The 24,843-nt window shown below is 42.2% G+C and overlaps 1 protein-coding gene across 4 annotated transcripts in view; it reads left to right on the top strand.

Annotated features, from left to right (window-relative positions):
- Positions 1 to 24,843, top strand: part of LOC138453575 (scavenger receptor cysteine-rich type 1 protein M130-like) — a 500,179-nt gene that overhangs the window by 434,825 nt on the left and 40,511 nt on the right. For all 4 annotated transcript variants that reach the window (XM_069606566.1, XM_069606582.1, XM_069606572.1 and 1 more), the window contains 2 exons: positions 2,919 to 3,191; positions 4,239 to 4,547. In XM_069606566.1, the coding sequence (XP_069462667.1) occupies positions 2,919 to 3,191; positions 4,239 to 4,547 (582 nt within the window). The remainder of the gene's footprint in view (positions 1 to 2,918; positions 3,192 to 4,238; positions 4,548 to 24,843) is intronic.

Below are 24,843 nucleotides of genomic sequence, written 5' to 3'. Positions count from 1 at the left end.
CAATGTCAAAATTAATAAAAGTCAAGTTGGAAAAAAAAAATCTTCCCCTATAGCACAGTCATCACCAGGTTTAAACATGGAAAGTTGTATGAAAAAAGTTACATCTAAGGTCCTTGTAACCACCCTGTCTTCTGAGTTTTGGGGTCGTTTTATATCACACATTAGTGACAAATGTTCTGCACTGGGTCTTGAGAATTTGCTGCAAGATTCGCTTGCACCTGTTAGGGATCCTTCCCCAGCACAACCTGTACCACTCCACCAGTCTTTCACTAGGGGATCCTACACTCACTACGGTTGCAAGGGTTGGCTCAGATGCAGATGATGAGTTTGAGAAGGACCAATGTTTTTATGTAACTGCTACCAAATGCTTCAACTTGGTGAGAGAAAAGTCAATGCAGGAGCTAGATATGTTAGATATGTTACTGCCACGAAAAGCCTATATCAGGAGGCCTTTTTCTAGGTGGAATTCAACAATAACAAAACGTGTATTACAGACGCAGGCCCTTGCTTTCTCAGTACATTGGTTCGAGATTTGGAAAAAAAGCTCACACTGAGCCTCATATTTCCAAGTCTTTGGATATAAAATACAAAGTTCTTAGAGGTGAGCCATTTGTAGTTTCGGGTGACCTTTAGCTCACTCAGCTGTTGTTATGGTTACTCTGGGTAAGGGCAAAAGTCCAGCATCTTTTGCTTTCTAAGTAAGTTACATTTTGGGAACCTCGAGGTAAAAAACAAACGTCCTCAAAATGCAATGCTGTTGTTGCATTAACTGAATGTTCAGAATCTCCTCTTGGCACATGGCTATATATTCTGGACGTATCCTAATAAAGGGGTGTATCACTGTGAGTATCAACTTCTGAAGTGAACCAATGAGAAAACCCATCCAACTGCTGTGTCAAATGTCACTGCATGGGTACAATTTACCATAGATTTTAACCCAAACACCCAGGAAGTACATAGAGGTCTATGTTTCTAGTAAAGTCTGCAGATGGGAGACTCTGTTTATTGGTTTAGACCGTGGAAATAGCTGGATAACCCTCTTAAGAAGCCTTTTGGTCCAGAGAAGGGTTGATGCATAAAATGTTGCACAACACAGAACACAATTCCCTGAGAAGGGACTTTGAAAGCAGAGGACAGCTGAGAGGCAAGGCTGACTGGTTGAAGCTGCCTGGAGCTGTGAGATGTGATACTTCTCCTGAGACTTTAAATGACAAATCAAGAGTGAGTGTAATATTCCCTATGCAATCAGATCAATATGCCATGAATAGTCAAGGCCCATGATAGCAACTGAAAGTCGTTTAGTGCAATCGTTTACCCGCTAAGCCCATGAAGGAAACTGGGATAAAAGGGAAGCAATTGGGGAAGTTATTTAAAGTATAATGCTGATAGCATTTTGAGTGCAAAATGCATATTTGTCTTTGACAGAATCCAAGAAAATCAAGTGCTGTGTTTTCACATGTGTGTTTTAAAACTGGAACTGTGAATGCTGTACAACATATTCACAGTTTACAACAGGTTATTGAGCATGTGACCTATGGAAGTTATATAAAAAGAGAAATCTGAGTAATGCCATACCATTGTCGAGTAATGCAAGGTTTGTACTTGTCCATTTTATTCCAAAGAAAATGATGTCAACTTAAACAGCCATGGTCATCTTTCCAATAACATTGCTCAGAAATGAAATGACTCTGTATTAAGTGGACTTCTAGAGCGAATAATGATTGAGTGGTTAGTTCCTATCCCTTCTGAGAATCATATTTTCACGAGGGTGAGATATTTTTAATCAACCCATATATTGTGCGCTTCAAAAAATGAAAGCGCCATTCACTGAACCCAAACCGATAGATTACTAGTTCAACATATCACTCTGAGCTTTTAAAATACATGACCAAACTAGAAATCCACTGTACAGTACATTCAGAATAGGATTTTTTTGGGATTAAGAAAGTCATATTAAATCCAATGTCTATGATGTAGATTTTCTCTGATGACAATACCTGTCAATGGTGTTAGACAATCAAGCAAAGTGTTAATTCTGAGGGTTTTGTCTTGTCCCAACAATTGTCATTAATAGGAGAGAAACAAAGGGCCTCATTACAAGTGAGGCGGTAAGGGGTTAACAGCGCCGGAAAAGGTGCCAGCGCTGTTAACCCCATACCGTGTCATTACGAGGTCTCCTCGCGAAACCCGCTCTGGACCTCTGGTCAGACCAGACGTCCTCTGCGGGTCCCGCGAGGGGGCCAGCATGCTAACAACGGGCCCGTCATTAACGGACCCGTTGTTAGCATGCTCTCCATTCCCATTGAACCAATGGGAATGGGGATGGTCCGGGTTCCAAAGTCGGAATGGCCCTGTATTTACCCATTCAGGGACCACGGACTGCAGGAACGGATCATGATATTGTCAGTTGTTGATGATGTAAGCAGACAGAAGGGAAAGCTCATGGTCTTTGAATTTCGGTAAAGGCTTCCTTTGACATAAGATTCCGAGCTCTTGAATATGGTTGGAGATCATACATGACGATGGCAACATTTTGGAAGTGGCTTTCTTTCCACATTATACGATACCATCAATGCAGGTTTGACAAAAATATTGGAAATCAAATGTTCTTTATTCCCTGGTAACTCTCGTGAATCTTTGGCACTTTTATTGCATCAAAATACTCTAGCAATTACTATAATATTTGAATAAGCATAATTGTTCTTCCTTCATGTTTGACAAATTAATGAAGCATGGTTGTGCAGGTTATTTTCACAGATCATCTCACTTTGAACAATGCAGCATTGCTGTTTGTGGAATCACTAGTATTTCTAAACTGGATATCATCCTACATCTGGCTTTCACTAGCAATCTTCACATCATGAGTGAAAGAGTGCTTTTAATTTGTTATGTGAAAAGTAGTTGTTTTTCTCCTACAGAGTTCTCGTTTCATCAAGCAACACCTTCTACATCAGAACCAGCACTTACATATGCGCCCAGCGCATGGACCAAAGAATCAAGCACAGTCCCACAATATGGCTCGCATGGGAATTCCTCTCCACCTGTTCAACGGCCAATCACTAGGTCTACTGACAGCAGCCATGGTGATGCTCCAGAAGACCCCAACACTTATTCGCCAGCTGTTGATGCCCAGGAGCTTTCAAAGGCCTGGACTACTCAGCCTACAGTTGTTTCTTCAAATCAATCTCCAGGTGCGTGTATCCTTCTGTATCTAGAAGCCGCATCCTCTTTGCCCTCAGATGTCTTCACTGCTCTTAATGTATTGTTTTGATATGGAAAATGGTTGGGGTTCTTTGAATCATAATCAAGGAATTATTAGTACTAGTTGGGATGCATATACACACTTCTTGATCCAACAATCTGCAGACACGGAGGAAGCACCACCCACACCAGAAGTTGGATGTGAAATTGTATAAGTACAGTCTAAAAACGTGGATGTAGAGCTGAGCAACGGTGAAGCAACCACACCATTGCTGCCATCCCAGTATAAGACTGGAAGTGACTCAAGGCATAAAATATTGACAAGTCAAGATATATGAACATTGGTTTAACTTGGAGACGGTGGGGATGCACCTGGGGTGGGGGAGAGGTTAACAAGGGTTGCAGGCACAGAGTGCTAACTGTTTGTTTTCTGTATTAATAAATGCCAATAAAGAGAGTTTTGAGAAAAACATATTGGAAAAGGGCAGTGGAGAGCCAAATACAGGTACACGATGTCAGCAGAAGAAGCACTAGTTATCATTGGGGGGTTCAGTGTGTATCCTTCCTGAAATTAGACACTGGTAAAAAGGTTGAAAGGCAGACATTGGAAGCCAATCCCATCAGCCCTAGCAAGCATAAACAAGGGAGAATGGGAGTAGCAGTCCAAAATTCCCCAAGGGCCGCAGGTTGGATAACACCAGGCAATGGCTAACCACATCCACCCTGCTTTTCTGAACAAGTAATTTCATAAGTATTGGTACATCCCCCTGCCCTAAACCACCTGAAGGGTAAGTGGTCTTTTGGGTAACACGCATAGGTCTGAAAATTCGTTATGGGGAATGTAGTCATTGGGGTCATGTCTACTCAGTGAGGTAGGGTGGATTGTGGTGTAAGAAGGCAAGTTTGCCAAGGTATGTGTGTGTGGCTAGCAGAGTCTGGAATGGTTTCATACTTGAACCGTATAATGTGACTTTGAATCTTCTCTAGATTCCTCGGCTGTGACATGAAATAAACACTTTTTAACTCTCTTGTTTCAGAGGCGCTTTGGGTTCGGCTAGCAGGTGGCCCTAGTCACTGTGCTGGGCGTGTGGAAATCTACCACAATCAGCAGTGGGGCTCTGTTTGTAATGACGGATGGAATATGCTTGATGCCCAAGTGGTATGCCAAGAGCTGGGCTGTGGATTGGCAGTGTCGGTTTCTCAGTGGTATGGGCCAGGATCAGGCCCAATTTGGAAGGATGAAATTTCTTGTTATGGATTTGAGTCATCATTGATGCAGTGCAATTCGGAGCCATGGGGAAGTCATGATTGCGACCACAGTGAAGACGCAGGAGTCCATTGCGAAGGTAGATTACACCTACTGCTCTGTTGAAACTTGAAATGGGCACCTGTTCAATCTATTGTCACGTAATGTGGAAAATGTGTTGCTTCTTCAGGAAGTGCTTCGTGGGTGCCTCTGAGAATAATGTGTTGAACACCATTGCACACTATATTTTAACATCCACTGACAAATTTCCAAAAGTGTGGTACAAATGTGTACTCGAAATTTGAACTGAAGCTAATATTTCTCTACAATTGTTAATTCTAAATCCTTCCAAAGCGAAGAAAACACTGTTTCGATATGATTGGATTGTAACCCAAGATATGTGTGGGTATAATGGAGAAATATCTTCAAAAATGTCCTTCTCACTATGTGAGGTTACAAATGATAAGAACGCGCTTAAATCTCCATCCTACCTATGAAATCTGGGCTAGAAGGGATAATGAACTGAAGCAAAGTAAATGGTGTCGGTTTTGTAAAAATAATATGATAATTGAGTCTCTTATGCATTTAATAGTGTGCTGCCCAGCTTTGGAAACATTACGGTAAGCATATTTAAAAAATTTGCTGCAGCTTTATTGCTCTCATACGGAGGAAGACATTTGGGGGCTTTTGACTAATAGTGAGCGCTCAGCCATATACATTGCCTTAGTCAAATTCTTATCTACCATTCTTTATTAATTTGATTACCAAAAGTATAAAGAAGTTCTATTTTTATATTATGAAATGATGAATTGTAATGTAATGATGGTTTTAAGATTATACATATTTATATCTTTTGTACTAAAAATTTGAAAGGTTGAATTTCAGCCAAACAAATAAAAAAAAAAGAAAAGAAAAAGAAGGTAGAATACTGGATCATGAAATGCATGCCTTGTGTGCCTGTTTCTGCTTAGAATTCCAACAGGGGTCTCTGCTTACATTCCTGCTGACCTCAGTTTCAGTGTATCTGTTTGTATAGAACCAGGGCATATACAAATCGTACTCATTCACCCTGCAACCAGTAACTGGAATGAGATGATCCATTTAAGTCACTCTAGTCAGAAGAAATGCACCATAGCATAGGGAATTGAATTCATCCTGCCCTGGAATGGATGCTAGTTTCAGACCTAGAATAATAATATTCCGTTATGTAGTGCTTTATGCCATATTCCTCTTATGTCTAAGCACTGCAATAATAGCTTGTGTTAAGACCCAATTAAATTGAACTCAGTTTTTGGACCTCCAAAGGATGTTGTGCTGTGATGGGAACTTGCCCATATCAGTGCGGTTAAAGAGTCTGTCCTCGTTACAACACAACAACTTGAAACCTACTTTTAAGTAATTGCAAATATTTTACAACAACGCAACAAGGTTGGGTCCTATATAAACCCTACGTGCAAAGCATTCATTATAAACAAGCCATGCATTGTATGAAACTCGGTGTAAGCTAGCTTTGTCAGCCCAATGGCTTTAGATGAATTAATTGATTGTGATGAAACACGGCCGTGCAGGGGTTTTGGGGGGCTGGGGGGGGGGGGGTGGGAGTAGTATTGCAAACTGGAGCCGCTGTGAGTGGCAGGAAAACCATTCTTAACATAAAGAGACCAAACAGGTTGCAGATGCACAGGTGGCACCTTCTGCATCAAATTGGGGTTAATTATTCCCAGACATTCAGGACTTTTGGTACCAGCTCACCTCGTTGTGTCCATCTCGACACATTTTACTTGGCATTTGTTTAGGCGGTGAAGTAATAAGGGTGCATTTAATATTTATTTTTGTATTGGGAGGGGAGTAGAGGTTGGAGTGTGCAGGGTAAGAAGTGGGTTTGGAGGCCTTGCCCCCAATGAATAAAGCAGCGAAATATGCAGTGAAACCGGAAAAATTACGCTGGTCCCTTTCTTTTGTCCTAGCACTGCTCATTGAGTCCTCCAGGGCTTCTTGGGCACTTCATGAGAGGAAGTAGTTTTTGTCGCTAAAGTGCTACTCAGAAGCCGTGTCTTGAGTGTCCCCCAGGTGTTCCTGAGAGAAAGTGGTGTTTGTCTTTAATGCGCTACCCTAACACCGCTTCTTGAGTGCTCCACAGGTGCGCCTGAGAGAAAGTGGTGTTGGTCACTACAATGTTATTCAAGTGCCGCTTCTTTTGTGCCCATGAGTGTTTTTGAGGAAAAGTAGGTTTGGCAAAGTGTTGATGCTCTGATGTGGTTCCTAGTCATTGCTTCGACTGCCAAACCATTGAATGCCATACCATTGAAAAAAATGCATCAAAAAAAGCATCAAATGCATTAAAAGAATATATATATATATATATATATATATATATATATATATATATATATATATATATATATATATATATTTTAATGGGGGGGTTCTCCCCCAACTCTCCTTTTTAAACCTTTAAAACCCATTATGATTAAACTAAACCCTTTACCATTTAAAAAAATGCATTCAATGCTTTTTTCTCTATGCTTTTTTTTCAATGGTATGGCATTCAACGGTTTGGCAGTCGATGCAATGGCCATATACCCTCTGATGTTGTTCTGTAGACAGTGTGACTTGGCAAGTAGGCTTATATTTGTGTGTATGGTAGAGTAGGGTGACCAGATTTTCAAAATAAAAAACAAGGACAGGCCACCAACATAGAAGTAGGACTACAATTTCATTGGGTCACCGAAACAAAAGTAGTACTACATATCGGTACCAGCTATAAACACAAAAGAGGGACTACAGACATAGGACTAATGACAGCACTGACCAACATGAATACGTTTGGGGTCCGGCCACAGCAAATTATCCCTGTCAAATGCTGCATTCATGTACAGATTCCTGTGAAACCACTCTGTGGAACTGTTTGTTTTGTGTTTTTAGAGTGAATTCTTGGGAATCCACCTTTACAGGGCATGTCTATATTGCGGTAGAGCACTACAGTGACTGGGGTTATTGTCAACCCAACAATATTTCGATGTGAAATTAAAGCAAGCCTTTTCACAATAAATACTGATTACCTGTACACACTTTATTAAGACCTGCTGACTCCCCTGTATCATTGAATTGCACAAAAGTAATGCCCCATGAAAGGCATATGACAACCTTTATAGTGTGGAATTATTTCACCTAACAAGGTTTTTAGTGATCAAAAGAACTATGCCTTTATGGCAAAGTAGGGAAACAACTGTGAAGATGAAATGCAAAAGATAATGCTCCCCTAACCCCATAAATTGCTGTACATGTTTTATTTCTAGTCAGGGTACTTTGCTGATGAATGAATTCTATGTAGCACCATTTTGTCCTTCTGTAGTCTACTATGGAACCCAGAGCAGCTCAGGCTGGAATTTACCCTAGTAACCAACAGGGATTTCAAAGTGTCAATTTCCATTCGGTTTCTTTCATCTGTCCATGTATTGTTCATTATGGAAAAAAAGATTTCCACTGGTGCATTTGTGCCAGGCAAACATAAAGCAAACTTAACCATTATGCTCAAGTTTTTTTATTGTAATGCTCTGCTTTGAAAAATAGGAGAAAACCTCCAACCCCTGTTCATCTGAAGACTTTTTCTGCTCATTCCACTGAGCCAGTCTGCAAGCTGTGTAATTCCGTACACAGCTCAGATCATCAGAAATCTCTGTGTCATCCAGTTTGAATCTTCCCGATGTAGACTGCTCAAATTGTAGGGTGCCCTCTACATCTTCCCAAACAGGGACACTGTTTAGGAGGACCCAGGAAAAAGTGTTCAGTTCTGAGAAATGTGCCCCCCATTCTTCAAGTTAATTCAAACAGCAGTCATAAAATGAATACACACATTCATTGAAATGGGCTCCATTAGTTGCCCTTGTTCACAGAGGGCATTTAGGAGGCCTTTCACTTCATTGCTAAAAAAACATGCATCACGCAGCCCTATCATTTTTTTCTTCAGTCTCATCAACCTTTGGCCAACATCAATAGCATTTGTATTTTGCTTTTCTAAAACCTTAATTGTATCATTAAAAATGACAAGCTGGTTCTGCAGCCTCACCAATCGGGTTTGCCAAAAACCTGATAACTGCTGTAGGGGTTTTTCTTGTGAAAAAAAGTATGACTTCAGGGCTGGGTGCAGTTGGAGCACCCTGTCAAGAGCTGGAAATTGGGACAGTCAGCGTGTGTTACTGGTACCAAGGAGGCTCTGACATTCTACCTCCACAAATTCACAAAATTCCTTCAATTGTTCTGTTCTAACATTATAGATATGGAAGTATTTATACATTTTTAATATGAAGGATTCTATATCCAGGGGGAGCCCATCAGCAGCAGTTTGCACTGCATTATGCACAATGTGTGCTGCACACCCCATACCAATTAGTTTATTTTATTCTCAGGGATTGCCTCCTTCAACTTACAATAAACATTGTTTTTCCCAGCTCTTGCTTTCCCACAAAAGTTTGTGTTTGTGTTATCTGCACAAAAAGGCGTTTACCTTTCCCTTAGATTATTTTTCTCCAGAGCTTAAAGCAGTTCCCCAAATAATATTACTGAGGTTTCCCCAGGGACATAGGTGAATGCTACAATCTTAACTTTCAACCCCCCCCGCCCGCAAGGTCCTGGAAATAGCAGAGTACAACTGGGATAAGCTTCACCTCTTTTCTGTTCGAAGCATCAACTGAAACTGATAGACAGGTAACGCTACTCAAATCACGCTTGAGATCCTCCACAGATAAAGGCGCCAGCACTTTGGATATTAATGCTTCTGCTTTTGTGCGGGCACAGGTAAACTTCTCATCATACAGTTTCCTTATCAGTGAGGATGTACAGTCCATTGATCTAAAACTGTGGCTGCGCTTTGCGAGGTGATAGGCAAACGTATCCTCAGCAGCAGCATTACTGAAATCTGTGCCCACGGGAATAACCTTCCCAAAAAACGGTGTGATATTGCTGCTGCTGGCTGTAGATGACCAAGATTTGGGCTTCTTGGTTTGCATAATATCCGCTTTTCCACCTTGGCGATTAGAAAAAGAGCATTTACAGTGCTTGCAATACACCTCACTGTCACTACTCGCAACCTTACTCAGAAATGGGAAAGACGTCTGCATCTCCTCAGTGGTGGTACATCTCCTCTTGGGCATCTTTGGTAGCTACCTAGCTAGTATTTCTAGACAGAGCTTTGAGAAAAAAAAAGTAATGGTAGTCATCTTGATATGGTGAGGTTTGTTTCATGCAGCAACAAAAACATATATTGTGATGACTGAACCACGGTTGCTGTAGTATACCTGAAGGGTCATTAAATCCCCAAATGTGTTTGTGACAGCTAATGTATTTCTATTCTGAATTTGCCAAAGAACCCAAAAAAGAAAATAGTGGAAAGTGGTACCTGAATTGCAGGAGGGAACTGGGCAGGCAATTAAAGGCAAGCATAAGGAGCAGTGAAACGGAAATGAAACATTTCCAGACGCAAGAGGGAAAGACACTAGTATTCATTCTTATGCTCTGGCTTTGGTGTTCTATTTGGAATATATCATTCTAAACAAGTTAGAAAGAAAGATCTATTCCAAAAAGTACACATAAAACCATGTCACAAAAGGTCAGCTAAGAATTTCTGCAGAATTAAAAGCACAAAACTATTGGGTCAACAATGAGCCCTTATTCTGAAATCCATTTAATATCTTCCCCGCCATAACCCATGGTAGGAAGCGCCATGCAATGCAAGATAACCTCTGAACCTACTGAAGTTGCAAAGCATATGGAAAATGGATGAAAGTTGCATGCCGTGAACAGCCTACCCAGGTCTACTTCTTCGAGAGGGTATTGCCTCCCACCCTAGAACTGTCCCTTCCACATGACTTACTCCTCCCCACTCCCCAATCCCTCCCCTCTGTACTTCTTGTTAGTTATTTTACCTGCACGATCCAAATAACACAAAGCCTAGTAGAACCATTATTGTTTTTTTCTTCCGTGTCCCCCCTCCTTTTTTGTCTTGTGGTGCCCTTGAAACACCATTTGTTGTATAGGCGCTTTAGAAATAATCAATAAATACATAAATACAATTGTAAAATAAATACTCTGCACTCACATCAATCGGCTTCATTCCAAGTCTGGCGGTAACCCTGCCGGTGCTTCCGGGGGGTTGCCACTGGACTCGTAACATTTTACATGCTCTTAGCTTCCCAGTGCCACCGGGACATTACAAGTTCTGGTGAACTGGGAAGTTAGGTGCCGGAAAATGTTAGTCCCCATTCCTGTGGAGGACTCAACGGGAATGGATTCACAGAAGCACCAGCACTGTTACTAACGGTGCCGGTGCTTCCGTGATCAGTCTGCCCTACGGGGTCGCTGCACCTGGCAGGGTCAGACTTGTTGGGCGCAGCGGCCCCGGCAGGCAGACTCGGAGTGTGGCAGTCCGGAAACAAGGGTGCCGGTAGACTTACCGGCACCCTTGTTTCCAGACCACCACTATTGTAATGAGGCCCAATGTCTATGAGAGTGGATTTGCTTTCACAATCACTGTTGCCAAGTAACAAACAACAACAAATTCCCCATTTGAACAATGCTGTTCAGTATCAAGATAATCAAATTACATTTGAAAGCATAATACTCTGTTTCAAACTACACAGTATTGGGAAGGACAGGACTGCAATGGCTAAAGTTTAGCTGAAAAGAAATAAAACTTCTTCTGCTTGAAGAATATTATGTTACACTAAACACTCTTTAAGTCAACTGCTAGTGTGAAATCTCAAAATGAATATCAAATTTGATTTCCTTACCTATTGGATATTGCGCAACGATTTTGGTGTGCTGCAACAGAGATGAGGGCCACAAAAAGAGATGGATGCACTGCAGGCAGGGAGTAGGTCCACGAGGAGAATGCTTCGTCTGGTGTCGATCGTTGATTCAGCTGGTGGAGTCCAGACTCAAAGTTCGACTTCAGTGCAGGCAGAGCAGAGGGGCAGCAACTAGTTTCCAGACAAATCGCAGAGAAAATAAAATGCTGCTAGACGAAGTTGCACCTCTTAAATAAGCCGGTACCATAACTCCCCCAAACTAGGTCGAGCTTCCTGCAACGTCACAAGCTGTTTCCGGCTTGGGCGGGGAGCAGGGAAAATGAGACTAAGAGCCTGCGCCCTGCTCACAGAAGCAGTGCGCAGGCTAATTCACCGGTGTCGGACTAAAAAACCAGCACACCAGACACCCACCCATCCAATCCCAGGACAGGGTTTATTAAAATAAAAAACTCTCGGGACGCCAGGACGGGGGGCAATTTCCCGGGACTGTCCCGGGAAAACCGGGATGACTGGTCACCCTATGGTAGAGTGCTTCTCATCCACCCATCGACCAATCAGTTAGGTGGTGATAAAAGTTATGTAGTTATATGTATGTTTTATCACAAATTATCTATTTCATTAATTCATTCATGGGGTATTGTATCCTATATAAAACGGCTGGATCCATGTAATACTTTGTACATTGACAAGTTATATGACTCAGAGTCTGACTGTTTACCAGCACATTAATTGGTTTTTACTCATAAGGTGGTGGGGTTTTCTATACACAAACAAATACAGCACAAACCCAGAAACTTGAGGGGAGTTAACCTCAAAAAACCTACTGTCTGGGAAAACAAAACTCAATTCAAAATAAAGGGAAAACTAAAGGTGGAAATGGGCCTAAATATGTACATACACAAACTTAATACAAAACTTTATTTTATCAAGCAATTGTAATACCACATATAATCACATATACATATCATTTTAAAAAAACAACTCCAAACAAGAAAACACACTGAAACAAAGGACATAGTGGAATTACAATGAGTGACCCTAAGGCCCACTGAATTTAGTGGTTCTTAGTATTCCAATGTGCTAAATTCAAACCATATTATGATATGTTCGACCATAACACTTTGAAAACAATACTCAAAATGTATTGTCATAACCTAAAGACATAGTGGAAATACAATGAGTGTCCCTAAAGCCCACTGAGTATAGTGGGTATTAGTATTCCAATGTGGTAAATTCAAACCATATTATTATGAGAGCGACTATAACACTTTGAAATAATGCTTGAAATGTATTGTCATAACCCTACATGTTTTCGTCCCATATACTGTAAATGTTGTACCTTCCTCAGGGGTACCAAAAACGATATAGATTTGTATTAAGTTTGTGTACCTACATATTAAGGCTAATTTCCGCCTTCAGTTTCGCTCCCTTTTTTTTAATGAAGGGATTTTCTGTATAGTCAGTTTCCTATTTATGGGTAGTTTTGGGAGCACCTACGAGCCCCTCAAAATGGTAAGTGGTGGCACGTCTTTAGAGGTAGCAGACCATTTCAGTTGCTGATTCATGAATGGATGGACATGAGTGAGCTGGCTTTGAACCATGGTAAGACTGGTAAGACAGAACTCATTCTCGTGGGTTACAGGTGCAGACTTGTGAAGTTAAACTCAGACTGTGATTCCTTTCCCTCTGCGAATCACGCTATCCCCACCAAAAAAAAACATAAAAATATTGGGTGTGATTTTTGACCAATCACTTAACATGTCAGCCCAGGTCGATAGCCTGGTCTCAACTTCGGCTTATTATATATGGCTCCTTTTGCATATTTAACCTTTCCTTTCCTAAAAGGGCTGCGAAACGGTAGCCCGAGCCATTATATCATCAAACATGGACTACTGCAGTTCCCATTTAGTGGGGGTGGGAAATAGAGAACTCTCCAAACTTCAAGTAGTTCAAAACAGCACCATCTGAGCGATGATGGGAATGCAGAAGTATGCACAGGTGTCAGAGGTGCGTAGAAATCTACACTGGCTTCCCATAATGTTTAGGATAGATTTCAGGCTTCTCACTATCACCTAAAAATCTCTGGCAGGGCTCTACCCTACTTATATAGCCTGTAGACTCAAAGCAAAAATGTTGCAGATACCGAAAGTCTCGCTCGAATTGGTAAAAAAGTGGGCGTTCTGGGTGGCCGCACCTGTCAAATGGAATGCCTTGCCCCTCAAATTAAGAAAGTGTCCATCCCTGGAGTGCTTTAAGAATCTTAAAACACATCTTTTTAGATGTGTTTTTAGATCTTTTTTGTACTGAGTATGGTCCTCCTTTGCCTCATTTCAACATCCACTGCTTTGTAGGCGCCCGTATGCCTCTGGGCCACTTTGGTCATGCCTTAGAAATAATATAAAGTAAAGTAAACTGTAATTTATGGATCTCATTACGTGTTAGGCGGTGTGGTAAAGAAGTGGTGGTAATTCTGTTACCACCACTTTTCTTGCCAATAACGGAATTACCACCACTTTTACAGCACTGCCGAATTCTGAGTTTTAGCTTGAAGTGAGGAGTTTCCTCCAGGTAAATGCTCCATTTTTAGGCCACAAATCTGCAGATTGACTTGTTTGTATTACTCTGGAATTTACAACCATCCTACCACCACTCAAAATCCACTCATAATCCAGTGGTAATGACACAGGCTCAAAGGATGGTAACGATAACCAAGTTTGGCAGTAAATTGGTTGATTTACTGCCGATTTACCAGCAAACTCGTAATGAGGCCCATAGGGCCAGTTTATTTGATGACAGCTGTAAGCTCAGGTGACGCATAGTTCCCATCTCCTGGTTATCAGAGAAGTGATAGTATCAATATACCCCAACACCTCTCAGGGTGCTTACGTCAAAAGGATACACACTAGGACATTTGCATTTAAATATGGCAATTGGAAACTCTCTGGCCATTCTACAAACACATAACTGCAATGCTCCCTCCTCCAAAATGGTTACAGGGTGCTAACAGTCTGAGTCAGTGGCAGGCATTAAAGAACCTGTCTTCACAAATCCATATTTTACATTCTCACTCATGGTTTATGGTGGAAATGTAAGTCAAATATCCCAGTCTGTACTTGCTCTAATCTGTGCCTGGCTTAGCACAGGGCAGGCCAGTCACTGAAGGATGTACCACACAGACAGGTGCTTCCGAGAGTACATCACTTTGATAATCACAAATTAACTCTTGGATGCATCCGCCACTCCTGTGGCATGCTCAATCCCACACATTTTACAACTAAGTGTGCCCTTGGCATACATAAGTGGAGAAATCTCTTATGAATCGGACCCTTATATTTAAGAGGAATATAGCCATATTATTTGCTGACAAGGATTTCCACAGCAATTCGAAGATCCCTCCTCTTTCCCGGTTCAGTTTTAACAGAAAGGTAGGGGATTAACAAAATGCATTAGTCTTTAAATGTATACTACTGTTTTCAGCATGTACTCTTGTGACATGTAACCTAAGTTATAGCCATGCCTAGGCCATGCTTAAAGCGGCATATTTGAGCCATAGCCCAGCCTCGATGCAAACGCTTTTATATATAGTAAAATGCGAACCACGAGATCAGCCTTTGCAATGTTAAATTAAATTACATCAGTGCTCTTATGTGAGAAATTGGGACGAGCTCTAGTGACCTTGAAGCTGATACACTATAGTCGTTTTATATAAACAAAGCCATTCACTGCTCTCTAGGCTTTTCTGCGATGAGCGCAAAGTATGCTGATAAATAGTAAACAAGAGATAACAATATGGAGGAACTACAAAACAGCTGAAAGGCTACAAACCTCCCTCAACAGCTTAAATCTGCTGATGGATGTGGTTGAGCTAAGCAGACCTTGGCTAGTTTACACAAACTAGATGCTGTTCACTGATACTTTTTGTTTGGGGAAACTTAAGATGCTGGATGAGCTAAGTCGACCTTGCTTCGTTGACACAAGCTAGATGCTGTTTGCTGATCCCACTGCTATGGAGCGAGGATCCCCCCTCCCATTTGTTTGGACAGCCTTTGGCTTTTATAGACGTTAGACACAAATGCTGGACATGGTAGATACAGGCAAATCTGGTTATTTGATACTATTAGACTTATCCTCAGCATTTGATTTGGTGGAACATGACAGGCTTCTATCAGCCCTACAGACAGTCAGTGCATCCTACAGCAATACTATCACATTGATTAGATCCTTTCTTAATAACGACATGTCCCGTGTGGTTCTGTACCAAGCATCATCCCTTAAGTCCAGGTTCATGTGTGGCATACATCAGGGTGCCTGTTTGTCACCTGCTCTTTTCAACAATTACATCCGCACTCTATGCAAATTATTGTAAGACTCTAGGATTGCGTTTGCGGATTACGTGGACGACACTCAGCTTCTTATAGAACTGACAAATGACTATTCCATAGATTCAGACAAGGTTCAGAGGGTATATAATGTGGTAAAGAATTGGATGACCACTAATTGGCTATGCTTAAATAGTTCAAAGACAGACCTATTGATCTTTGGCTCACCCCCAAGCTCGATCAAAGTTAGACCCCTGTTTCTCCAGTTTCAGCATCGAGAGACATGACATTCAGGGTGCAAAAAAATTTAAAAAACTTGGTGTTTTCTTTGATGCATCCTCAGGAGCCGATACTCAGGTGGATAAAGTCATTAAGAAATCCCAATATCACCTGCGATTACTGAGGCTTGTGAAGCCTTGTGTCCCAGAAGAACTGTGAAACCCTGGTGAGAGCAGTAATCATACCTAAATTGGACTACTGTAATGCCCTGTTTTGTGTTGCCAGTAAACACAAGTTACACAGGTTACAGGTTTTACAGAACGATGCAGTTCGCATTGAACGTATGTTCCAAAAAGAGAACATGTCTCAATCTATAGCGGAGATCTCCATTGGCTTCCAATTTCAGTGAGAGTTACATTCAAATTGAACCTTTTGGTACACAAATGTCTCTTTGGTCTAGCTCCTCTCTATTTGCAAGAGTGTTTAAATCAACAACAAGCTTCCCGTCCAACCAGGTTGGCTGGAACTTTCAAATCGATCTGTCCCAGATTCAGTTGAACCAGAGGGGGTGGTCGCTTGTTCCCTGTGCATGCTTCCAGAGCAAGGAACTTGCTCCCAGTTAATCTTCATACAGAATAGAATCCATTTGTGTTTTGAAAAAGATTGAAGACTCTGCTCTTTGCTTGAATTGCTGTAATGCCCTACTCCCAATGATGATTGCCTCTGCTCTGGTCCTGTCCTACTGTTATTCGGTTGTCTTGTGTATATTTCTGTTTGCGCTTTGATGCCTGTGGGCTAAGGCGCATTATACATTTGTAAAAGTAAAAATAAAGTAAAGTTAACAGTGGAAGTCCCGATAATATAAAGACAGGGTTTAAGCACTGCCTGCAGTTGTTCGGCAGAGGAGTTGGCAGGAAGACAGCTGAGAGGGCATAGGAATGGCTGGAGGAAGGAGAAACAGAGGCCTTCCAGAAGTGACAGGTCAAGTCACTCCTTTTTTCCTTTCTGAATTTTGAAGCCAAGAAGCATTATGTTTGGCTGTTTTGAAGCATTTTGAGTCCCCAAATAACATTTGAGCAGAACTTTGATTTTGATTGATCTGTATGGGGATTAGTATTGCTTTCTTCGCCCAAAAAAATCAACTCACAACCTAAGAGCAGTCCTTATTTTTGATTGGCTACATGCTGGCACCATTAATACCAATTGACATGTATTTCTTTTTTTAAATGTTATTCTTATTTTGTATGCTTTTTCGATGGTGCTCTGATAGGTAGCTTTTGATACTTCTTGCCAATTAGTTGGAAATCCTTTGTCATTTTTCGTGGATTGTGTAAACTGCTTCACTCATGCAGTCTTCTCCAGCTCTCATCTCCCTACCTTCTACAGTTATTGAGTATGAGAGGCTTTTTACCCTTCATTGATATCACATGTATTGATTGAGGTAGGTGCTTCTATGAGGTTGCGTATCATGATTTGCTGAGGCAGAAGCTTCTTTAAAGATTGCCTGGCAAGATTGGTCAGGTCACCTAGCATGACCTGGTGATGCAGGTAGTTGGTTTTTAAGGTGACCATGATTTCGAGCTCTGAAACACATGTGTATGAGTGCGATATAAATTAAATATCATTATCAGTATCAATGTCTTGGAGAAGGTTGATCAGTCTTACTCTTGAATAGAGGTAGAGGCATTGACGATGATTAAAGCCTTTTCATTGGTGACTTTTTGCATTTTAAGTGTGTTGTGTGTAGTGACAATAATAATAGCAATGCTTCTTCATTACTTATTTCTCATAATTGCTGATAATGAAAATATTTACTTTTTTACATGAGAGTGTAAGAAGCATTCATTGAGTGTTCATTTCTGAGTGTTCTGTGAGAGGTATTTGAACATGAACTTAAAGAATGGGCCATCAATTTAAATGTATTGTGTATTGATGCGTTATATATGGTACATGTCTTTTAATACACACACATGGTTACTGGATGGTGTGAGCAGTGGAGTATCAAGAACAATATATGTGACACTGGTAAATCCCTCCTGGGCAGATGTAAGAGATTAGCCGCTTACTGCAGGGGTTGTTGCCTAATCTCTTTACTGTTGCAGAGTGATGGGTATATGCCTTTCCCTACCCCTACTCCTACCACATCCCCTGCTGTGGGAATCTTGGGAACTCCTCTCAAGGTGGAGGGAAGGCGCTGCAGGTAGGTGTGGTATGAATCACATCACCTTGGCACCCCAGATGGGAAATTGCTCACCCTCTCCTACACCCTAACAATATTCTCCCCATGTAGCTACTGAAGAGAGGCCACAGGGGTAGCTACAGGCCTGGTGTTACAAAGAATAATAAATACTCTCATGAAGAACAGGCTATAGAAAAAATAGCTCAAAACAATAGTGAAGTGCAGGTTGTCTTTTCAAGTAAGTACTCTTAACATCTATCTAGCAAAGAGAAATGGCTAACCCACAAGTTGTTATCCCTATACCTGCCAACTGCTGCTTTGCAGTAACCAGGTAGTAACAGGAAGGGGGTGTTAGGATTGCTAAACCAAACTTTACAGTGGCAGTGCCTGGATGATTGCCTGGGAAACCCTGTTCACACATATGAAGACACCTGATAACAAGCCAGGGGAAGTGTTTGAAACCCTACACTTAAGGAGTGATCTAGACCAAATACAGCACACACCCAATGGGTAATCTGAAGTAGCTTTGCAGCAGGTAGACCACCAGAACTGGTCTCAAGCGGGCTTGACATACCCCACCACACGGGCTACATATGGTCCTTTTGCTATGGAATGATTAACCTTAGAACACATCCTTAGGTTCCATCCAAACAGGGAGGCAAATTACCCATATAACAGGAAGCACTATGACATTCTGGTGAGACATTTTGACTATGCTCCTGCTCAAGCTGTAGAATATAGAGCCGTGGAGCTGCTCCAGCAGCACCCATGCAAATAATAGCAGGGGAGAAAGGAACACTTCCATTCCAGAACCTCAAAGCCTTATTGGGCACCTATCCCACAAGGCAAGAGGGCATCCCTGAATGGTATTCCACTAAACTGAGCCAGCTGGTGGCAGCCTACCCTCAGGTCACTCCTCAGGGGAGGTAGTGGGCACAAGCAATTATAATGGCAACAGGTAATAAACTACCTATGGAACTCTGTGATAGTTGCATTTCTGTGTATAGTTGGTTGTACCTTCATTTAATTGGGACTCATTCAATTACAGCACTGACCTCCATCATGGGAGATATTGAACATCCAGGGAACAGAAGCAGCAGTGTGTTTAGGACTGGCACTAGCTGGGGGCAATTATTCCATGATAGGAGGAGTACGTAGGCCCCTCATAAAATGTGAGTCAGTGAGACTAGCAGTCTTTAGACATCTAGCAGTATTGCGGAGTGACCAAGAAAGTAAATTCCAGTTTGGTCACATTGTAATAGCTACTTATAGGTGCCAAGGCAGCCATGGCCTGGGTGGAACCACTGGGGAAGGGCAAAGGAAGGAGTTAGGTGAGATTAAGCACTCTAAGGGCCTTATCAGAAGATTGGCGGTATCCCAGCCGTAAATTCTGCTAGGATACCGCCATGACAAATAGCATTACCACAACTCGGTCCCGCGTGATTATGCTGTTACTCCCTATTTTATTAAGAGTCCTTAGGGCTCTATGGCCAGTATGGGTGCTATTACCGCCAACGCTAAAAGCGCAGCAGTAATAGCACTGCAAATGGGCCAAAAGTGACAGGATTTACCACAGGCTCAAAACTGGAGGTAAATCTGCTACTTTCACCCCAAACTTGGAACTGCAAGGAGCAGTATTACCGCAGCATTTTTACTGCTCTGCCCAACCGCTAATGAGGCTGAAAAAAAGCACCACCTACTAGTACCACTGGTACCAGGCAGGAACCAGGCAAAAATACCTTCTCAGCTAGAAGGAGAAAGGGAAGGACACGAGCGTCCTGTTTGCCCCCTGCCAAAGAAGATAGGGAAATCTTTTGTAGCAGAACAATATCTGTAGAAATAGATAGCACCAGTCCCAGGCAAAAAGATGGTTGGGATAGAACACCCGTTAGGGGCAGAAGTGGTGAACGGAGTACTGGTCAGTTAAGGGATGGGGCACAGCTCAGGCAGCCACTAAGGTACAGCGATGCAGACTACCCTTCTTCTCCTTCACAGAAAGAGAAAAACAGGGCTCTGCTCCTAAGGGAGAGCAGAAGCCCACCAGGAGGGAGGAGAAGAAAAGAGAAAGGAAGCAAACTGCAGCTTTGAGAGTGTGGGATGACAACAATGGTAAACACTCTAAACTGGACTCACAGAATAATATCACTGACTACAAATCCATGGAATTGGTTAGTAATACAACTGGACTCTGGCAAACAAGTCTCCATATTCAAAGAATGACACAAGAAGCTTTTACATCATAGCCCTGCTAATGAAAAAGTATAGGTCATCACTTCTACATGAGAAGTGGTTGAGGACAATAATGTGTATATAGTTACAATTCAACTTGAAGGGGAACATCCAACGGAGATAGAAGCACAATTCTAGTCTAATTTGCATATAACACAAGATGGCCTTTTAGCAGAACATAATTGGCCCAGGCTATGTGTTAGGGAAAACCCTAGTGCAAAGGAAGTGATCAAACCAGCTTTCTCAGATGATGATGGTGAAAAGCTGGTGAGATTCTATGCAGCCTAAGGGCTGTTTTATGTGCAGCACAATTGTGCAAAAATCATGTCGGACATGGCATTGACTGCCCTTCACATAAAATGCCAGTATTAGTAACACAAAAGCCTCATATACAATATCCAATCAAAGCATGGCTATACCATATTTGAACATAATTATGGATCAGTTATTAGACCAAGGGTTTCTTATACAACAGGCAAGCCCCTACAATGCATCATTACTTCCAGTATCCATATCGGCTGATTATAGACTTTAGAACTTAAAATGATATTAAACTTACAGAGGCTGTACAGAACATGCTCTCATGGTCATGAAGTCAGGGGCACAGGCATGCAGGGGTCGCATGCACAGGAGTCCTGGGTGGACACTGTCCTGGCGTCGTTGGCGCCAGGCTCATGTACAAAAGTAAACAAGAACATCCATTTAACACCAAAAAGCTTTTATTATGGACATAGCACTTCAGATGCATTAACCTTGAACATTCCATCCATTAAGCAGGATGCATTAACCTTGAACATTTCATCCATTAAGCAGGATGCATTAACCTTGAACATTCCATCCATTAAGCAGCCCCAACTGTATTCTTGGGTGTGGCTACTAATGGATTGCCTTTGCACGTGCTCACTCTTTAGGAGTGGCAGGGTGTGGTTGGTAAGCCGGCCCTAATAGGCGTGCCCACGATCTCAGCTATATAAGTTGCCCGATCCTCAAGACAGACGCTTCACGTTATTCTGCACTTGCAAGCAGTGCAACGCTCACCGTCGCCTGAAGTCAGACTTACCTTTGAAGATCCTGCTTCCTGGACATCCTGCTTCATGCCAGCATACTTACCAACGGGGGAAGCTGTTTTTACCTGTACATCTCTTCAGCGAACCAAGTATTCATCTTTACACTTTCCGGAACGCTGGAATCTTCTTTTTGGCACCGCAGCACGACAAGCTCCATCGTCGACAGCAGCGCCTGCAAGGAAAAATAGAAGACAAGGTTAGGCATCGAAAAAACAGTCCAGCCCTGAAAACATAAGAAAGGTACACAAGTGTCAGTTGACCACCTTAAGCCAGCTCTAGATTGTTATGCCCCTGTTCCTGAGGGAGGAGGCTCTCTATCTTTAACAACCTGACAAGCAGGCAATAATAGACAAAGATGTGAAGTTAACAATAGCTCCAGAAACCACAGAAATCTATGAAAAAGTGTCTATTTTTCCAGTCAAGTGCAATGTCCACCCAAAGGTTTTTTGACTGAGGTGTAATAGAAACTGTACATTATTTAGTGGACCAGTGACCCTGTTCTACACTTTGCTGTGGAAAATACTTCTCACCTTTTCTGTCTTATTGACTTTGGGACATCCCAATGGACATCCCAATGATCAGCTGACAATTGAACATTTCAACTTTAGATGTAGCACATACACAAGACCCAATACACAAGGAGTCTCTACACAAATAAATAGAGACCTGTTGAGATCTAAGATAGCAGCTTTTGCTGAAGGAGCACTGTTAAATCATACAGATGATCTAGAAAAGCTAGATGACATGGCAGACAATGTATGTTTTGTGAAATATTTGGACTCCTTTCTTTTTTATAAGCAAAATCCAGTGCAGTGGTTAGACATAAAACTATGGGAGCATTGTCCTGTACCTCTTCTGAACACACCACCAGAGTTTAAGGCACCATTTCCTTATGTAACAAAGCCCCAGCTGAAGGGAAAGCATATAGCACAAAATGTACATAGATATTCCCCCAACCTCCTACAGGTGGCCAGTATATGTGGTCTGCACATTCTGTGGTGTATGATAAAACATTTTATGCCAAAATGACAGAGAAAACATGGCAAAACACAGTCTATCTTAATACGTCATGGGAGGTGAATCATGGCAAGCACATGAAACAGACACTCTTGATGTAGCATGTAGAAATCCACATTTGATGTTTTTCGTCAATCACACTCATTTTGCGATAATGTGTAGGTCAGACCATTTATCCGCACATCCAGACTGGGAAGTCAAGGAGGGTACATTTTGGTGGACAACTGCACAGATTAACAAAGCAATAAAGGAAAACAAATATAAACATATTACAAATGCTTCAGGTATTCCAGTAGACTGGAATCGTGGTCAATGATGAATGTCATAAAAAAGGTACAAATGTTTAAGTGTAGGGCCTTACGCAGCTTGGGCTTCATAAAACATTTCACAAACCTATGCTATTTCCATAGGCAAAGCATGGCAACAAATGGTAAAGCAAGCACCTTTACATGAGGTTGTTAGTGAACTAGACACATGGGGAAGGTCAGGTAGTGGGTGAGCAATTCTAGACAAGATAGGTCATCTAGAAAAGGTTAGGGCCAAAAGGGAAAGCAAAAGAAGCAGAACCTACCTGGAAGAAAGCTGTCCTAAACATCCAAGGAATGCATGTATTGCCCATCGAGATGAGCCATTTTGCAGCTGATGACAACTTCATTGCATTGCAGCAGGGAATCTACACGCTGAGAGATGTGGTAGTAGACATGGTGTAGATAATTCAAGAAGACCTGGAAACTTTACAGGATGAACAACAATAAATCGTTGAACTTCTGAAGATCCTAGACTTCCTGGGCACACTCTCTAGAGGTATTCCAGACTGGTCTACCATGACATGGCCAGAGCAACTGACAGAACTGAATCTATCAAGACAAGCTCAGAGACAGGCCATTTCAGAGCCCACCTATACTTTGATGCGTGCACTCAAGAGAACATTCTCTGGGGTATCGACGTGGGACAAAGACCCATTGCCATGGACACGGCATGGGATCCTGAACATTCCCGTGCCAGCAGAAACACCACTGTTGTGTGAAGAACTGCAGCCGTGGGGCACCATGCACCAAGTGGATGAACAATGGACACAAACCATCTATGAGGTGCCCTATACCCATGCCTGTGTGACCCATGAGGACTCTACAGTACAACTGTATTCCCTGAAGGACTGTATGGAACACACCATGCAAGATGCAAGGACATTCTCAAGATCAGCCCATGTGAGCAGAATTCAAACTCAACCAGTGCATGCTTTTTTTTTAAACCTTTATCTATGAAAGTGTGTTTGACATCACAACAAGAACAGTATGATCAGCAACCAGTACAGCAAATTATACATTCTTACCTAGACATTACAGTGAATATTGTATAGAAGTGGGGGCACACACCATTGCACATCACGAGTGGGAAGATCATAGGGTGGAACTATTAACATTGGGTCCGAATTTTGCCTCACTTTTCGGCAGGTGAATCTTCGGTGCTTTCAGAACACGATTGGGTAAGTACAAGATAGCTGCGGTATGGGGGACATATGTCCTTTGGCCGAGAGTTCATCGGCTGTAAAGCAGACCAACGTTCCTCCATGACTGATGCCCACGTAACTGCTTTGAGCCATTGGGGAATAGTTGGGCGGGGCGGGCGAAGCCATAACAGCATGATACAGCGGACTGCTACTAACATATATAGACTTTCCAGCCTACAGAGACCTCCCCGTATATTTTCAAATTGATGAAATAAGCACATTGAAGGGGTAGGGCTTAATTTAGAGTTTAGTATAGCTGACATGGTCTCACAAACTCCATCCCAGAACTCTTCTAACATCGGGCAGCTCCATAACATATGTATATATTTGGCCTGGTTTGCAGAGCATCTGGGGCATGTGAACGGGTGCGTGTGTGAAAAGTGGTGGAGCCAAACATGGGTGTAATGGAAGTGGTGTAATACTTTGAATTCAATCAACTGGAACTTTGTGTTGAAGGACACTTCACGGGTTTGTTGGCACATAGATTCCCATCCTCAGGAGAGGTACCCCTCATTACGGTGTCTAGAAGTGGTTCATCAAGTGGCTGTATCGAGAATGTGCCCCATGTGTGGTTAATAGCGTGGCGGAGCCCGGCGTATTGTAACCACTGCACTGACTGCCCATGGAGGGGTTTAGTAAAGTCTCTGTATTCCATAAAGGAGTCCCTATTGTACACATCTCCGATTGCCTCGTATCCATCACTAGCACATTGCCGTGCTTTGACCTTGCTTATAGTGAGAAGTGATGGGAAAGCATTCCAGAGCCTCAGATTTTTATGATATATTCTCTATATTTTATCCCACCCAAGGGCGTTGCTAGGGGGGGGGCTAAGGGTGCTATAGCCCCTGATTTTTTGGTTGTAGCCCCGGATAGAATCTCAGGAGCTACAGCCAAAAGACTAGCTAGACCCCAGTCCCAACAGTTCCGACATCAGCTTAGCCCCAGGTCTTTTCCAGACCTAGCAACTCCCCTGATCCCACCCAAGGGATGTTACAGTCCCTGGGTCGTTGCCTGTTTGTATCCTGTTGCATGGTGGCAGTGCAAGTGAGC

The sequence above is a fragment of the Ambystoma mexicanum genome, chromosome 1p, assembly GCF_040938575.1.
Source record: "Ambystoma mexicanum isolate Mex_15411 chromosome 1p, UKY_AmexF1_1, whole genome shotgun sequence".
NCBI lineage: Eukaryota > Metazoa > Chordata > Amphibia > Caudata > Ambystomatidae > Ambystoma > Ambystoma mexicanum.
This window is presented reverse-complemented; position numbering and strand designations above follow the sequence as displayed.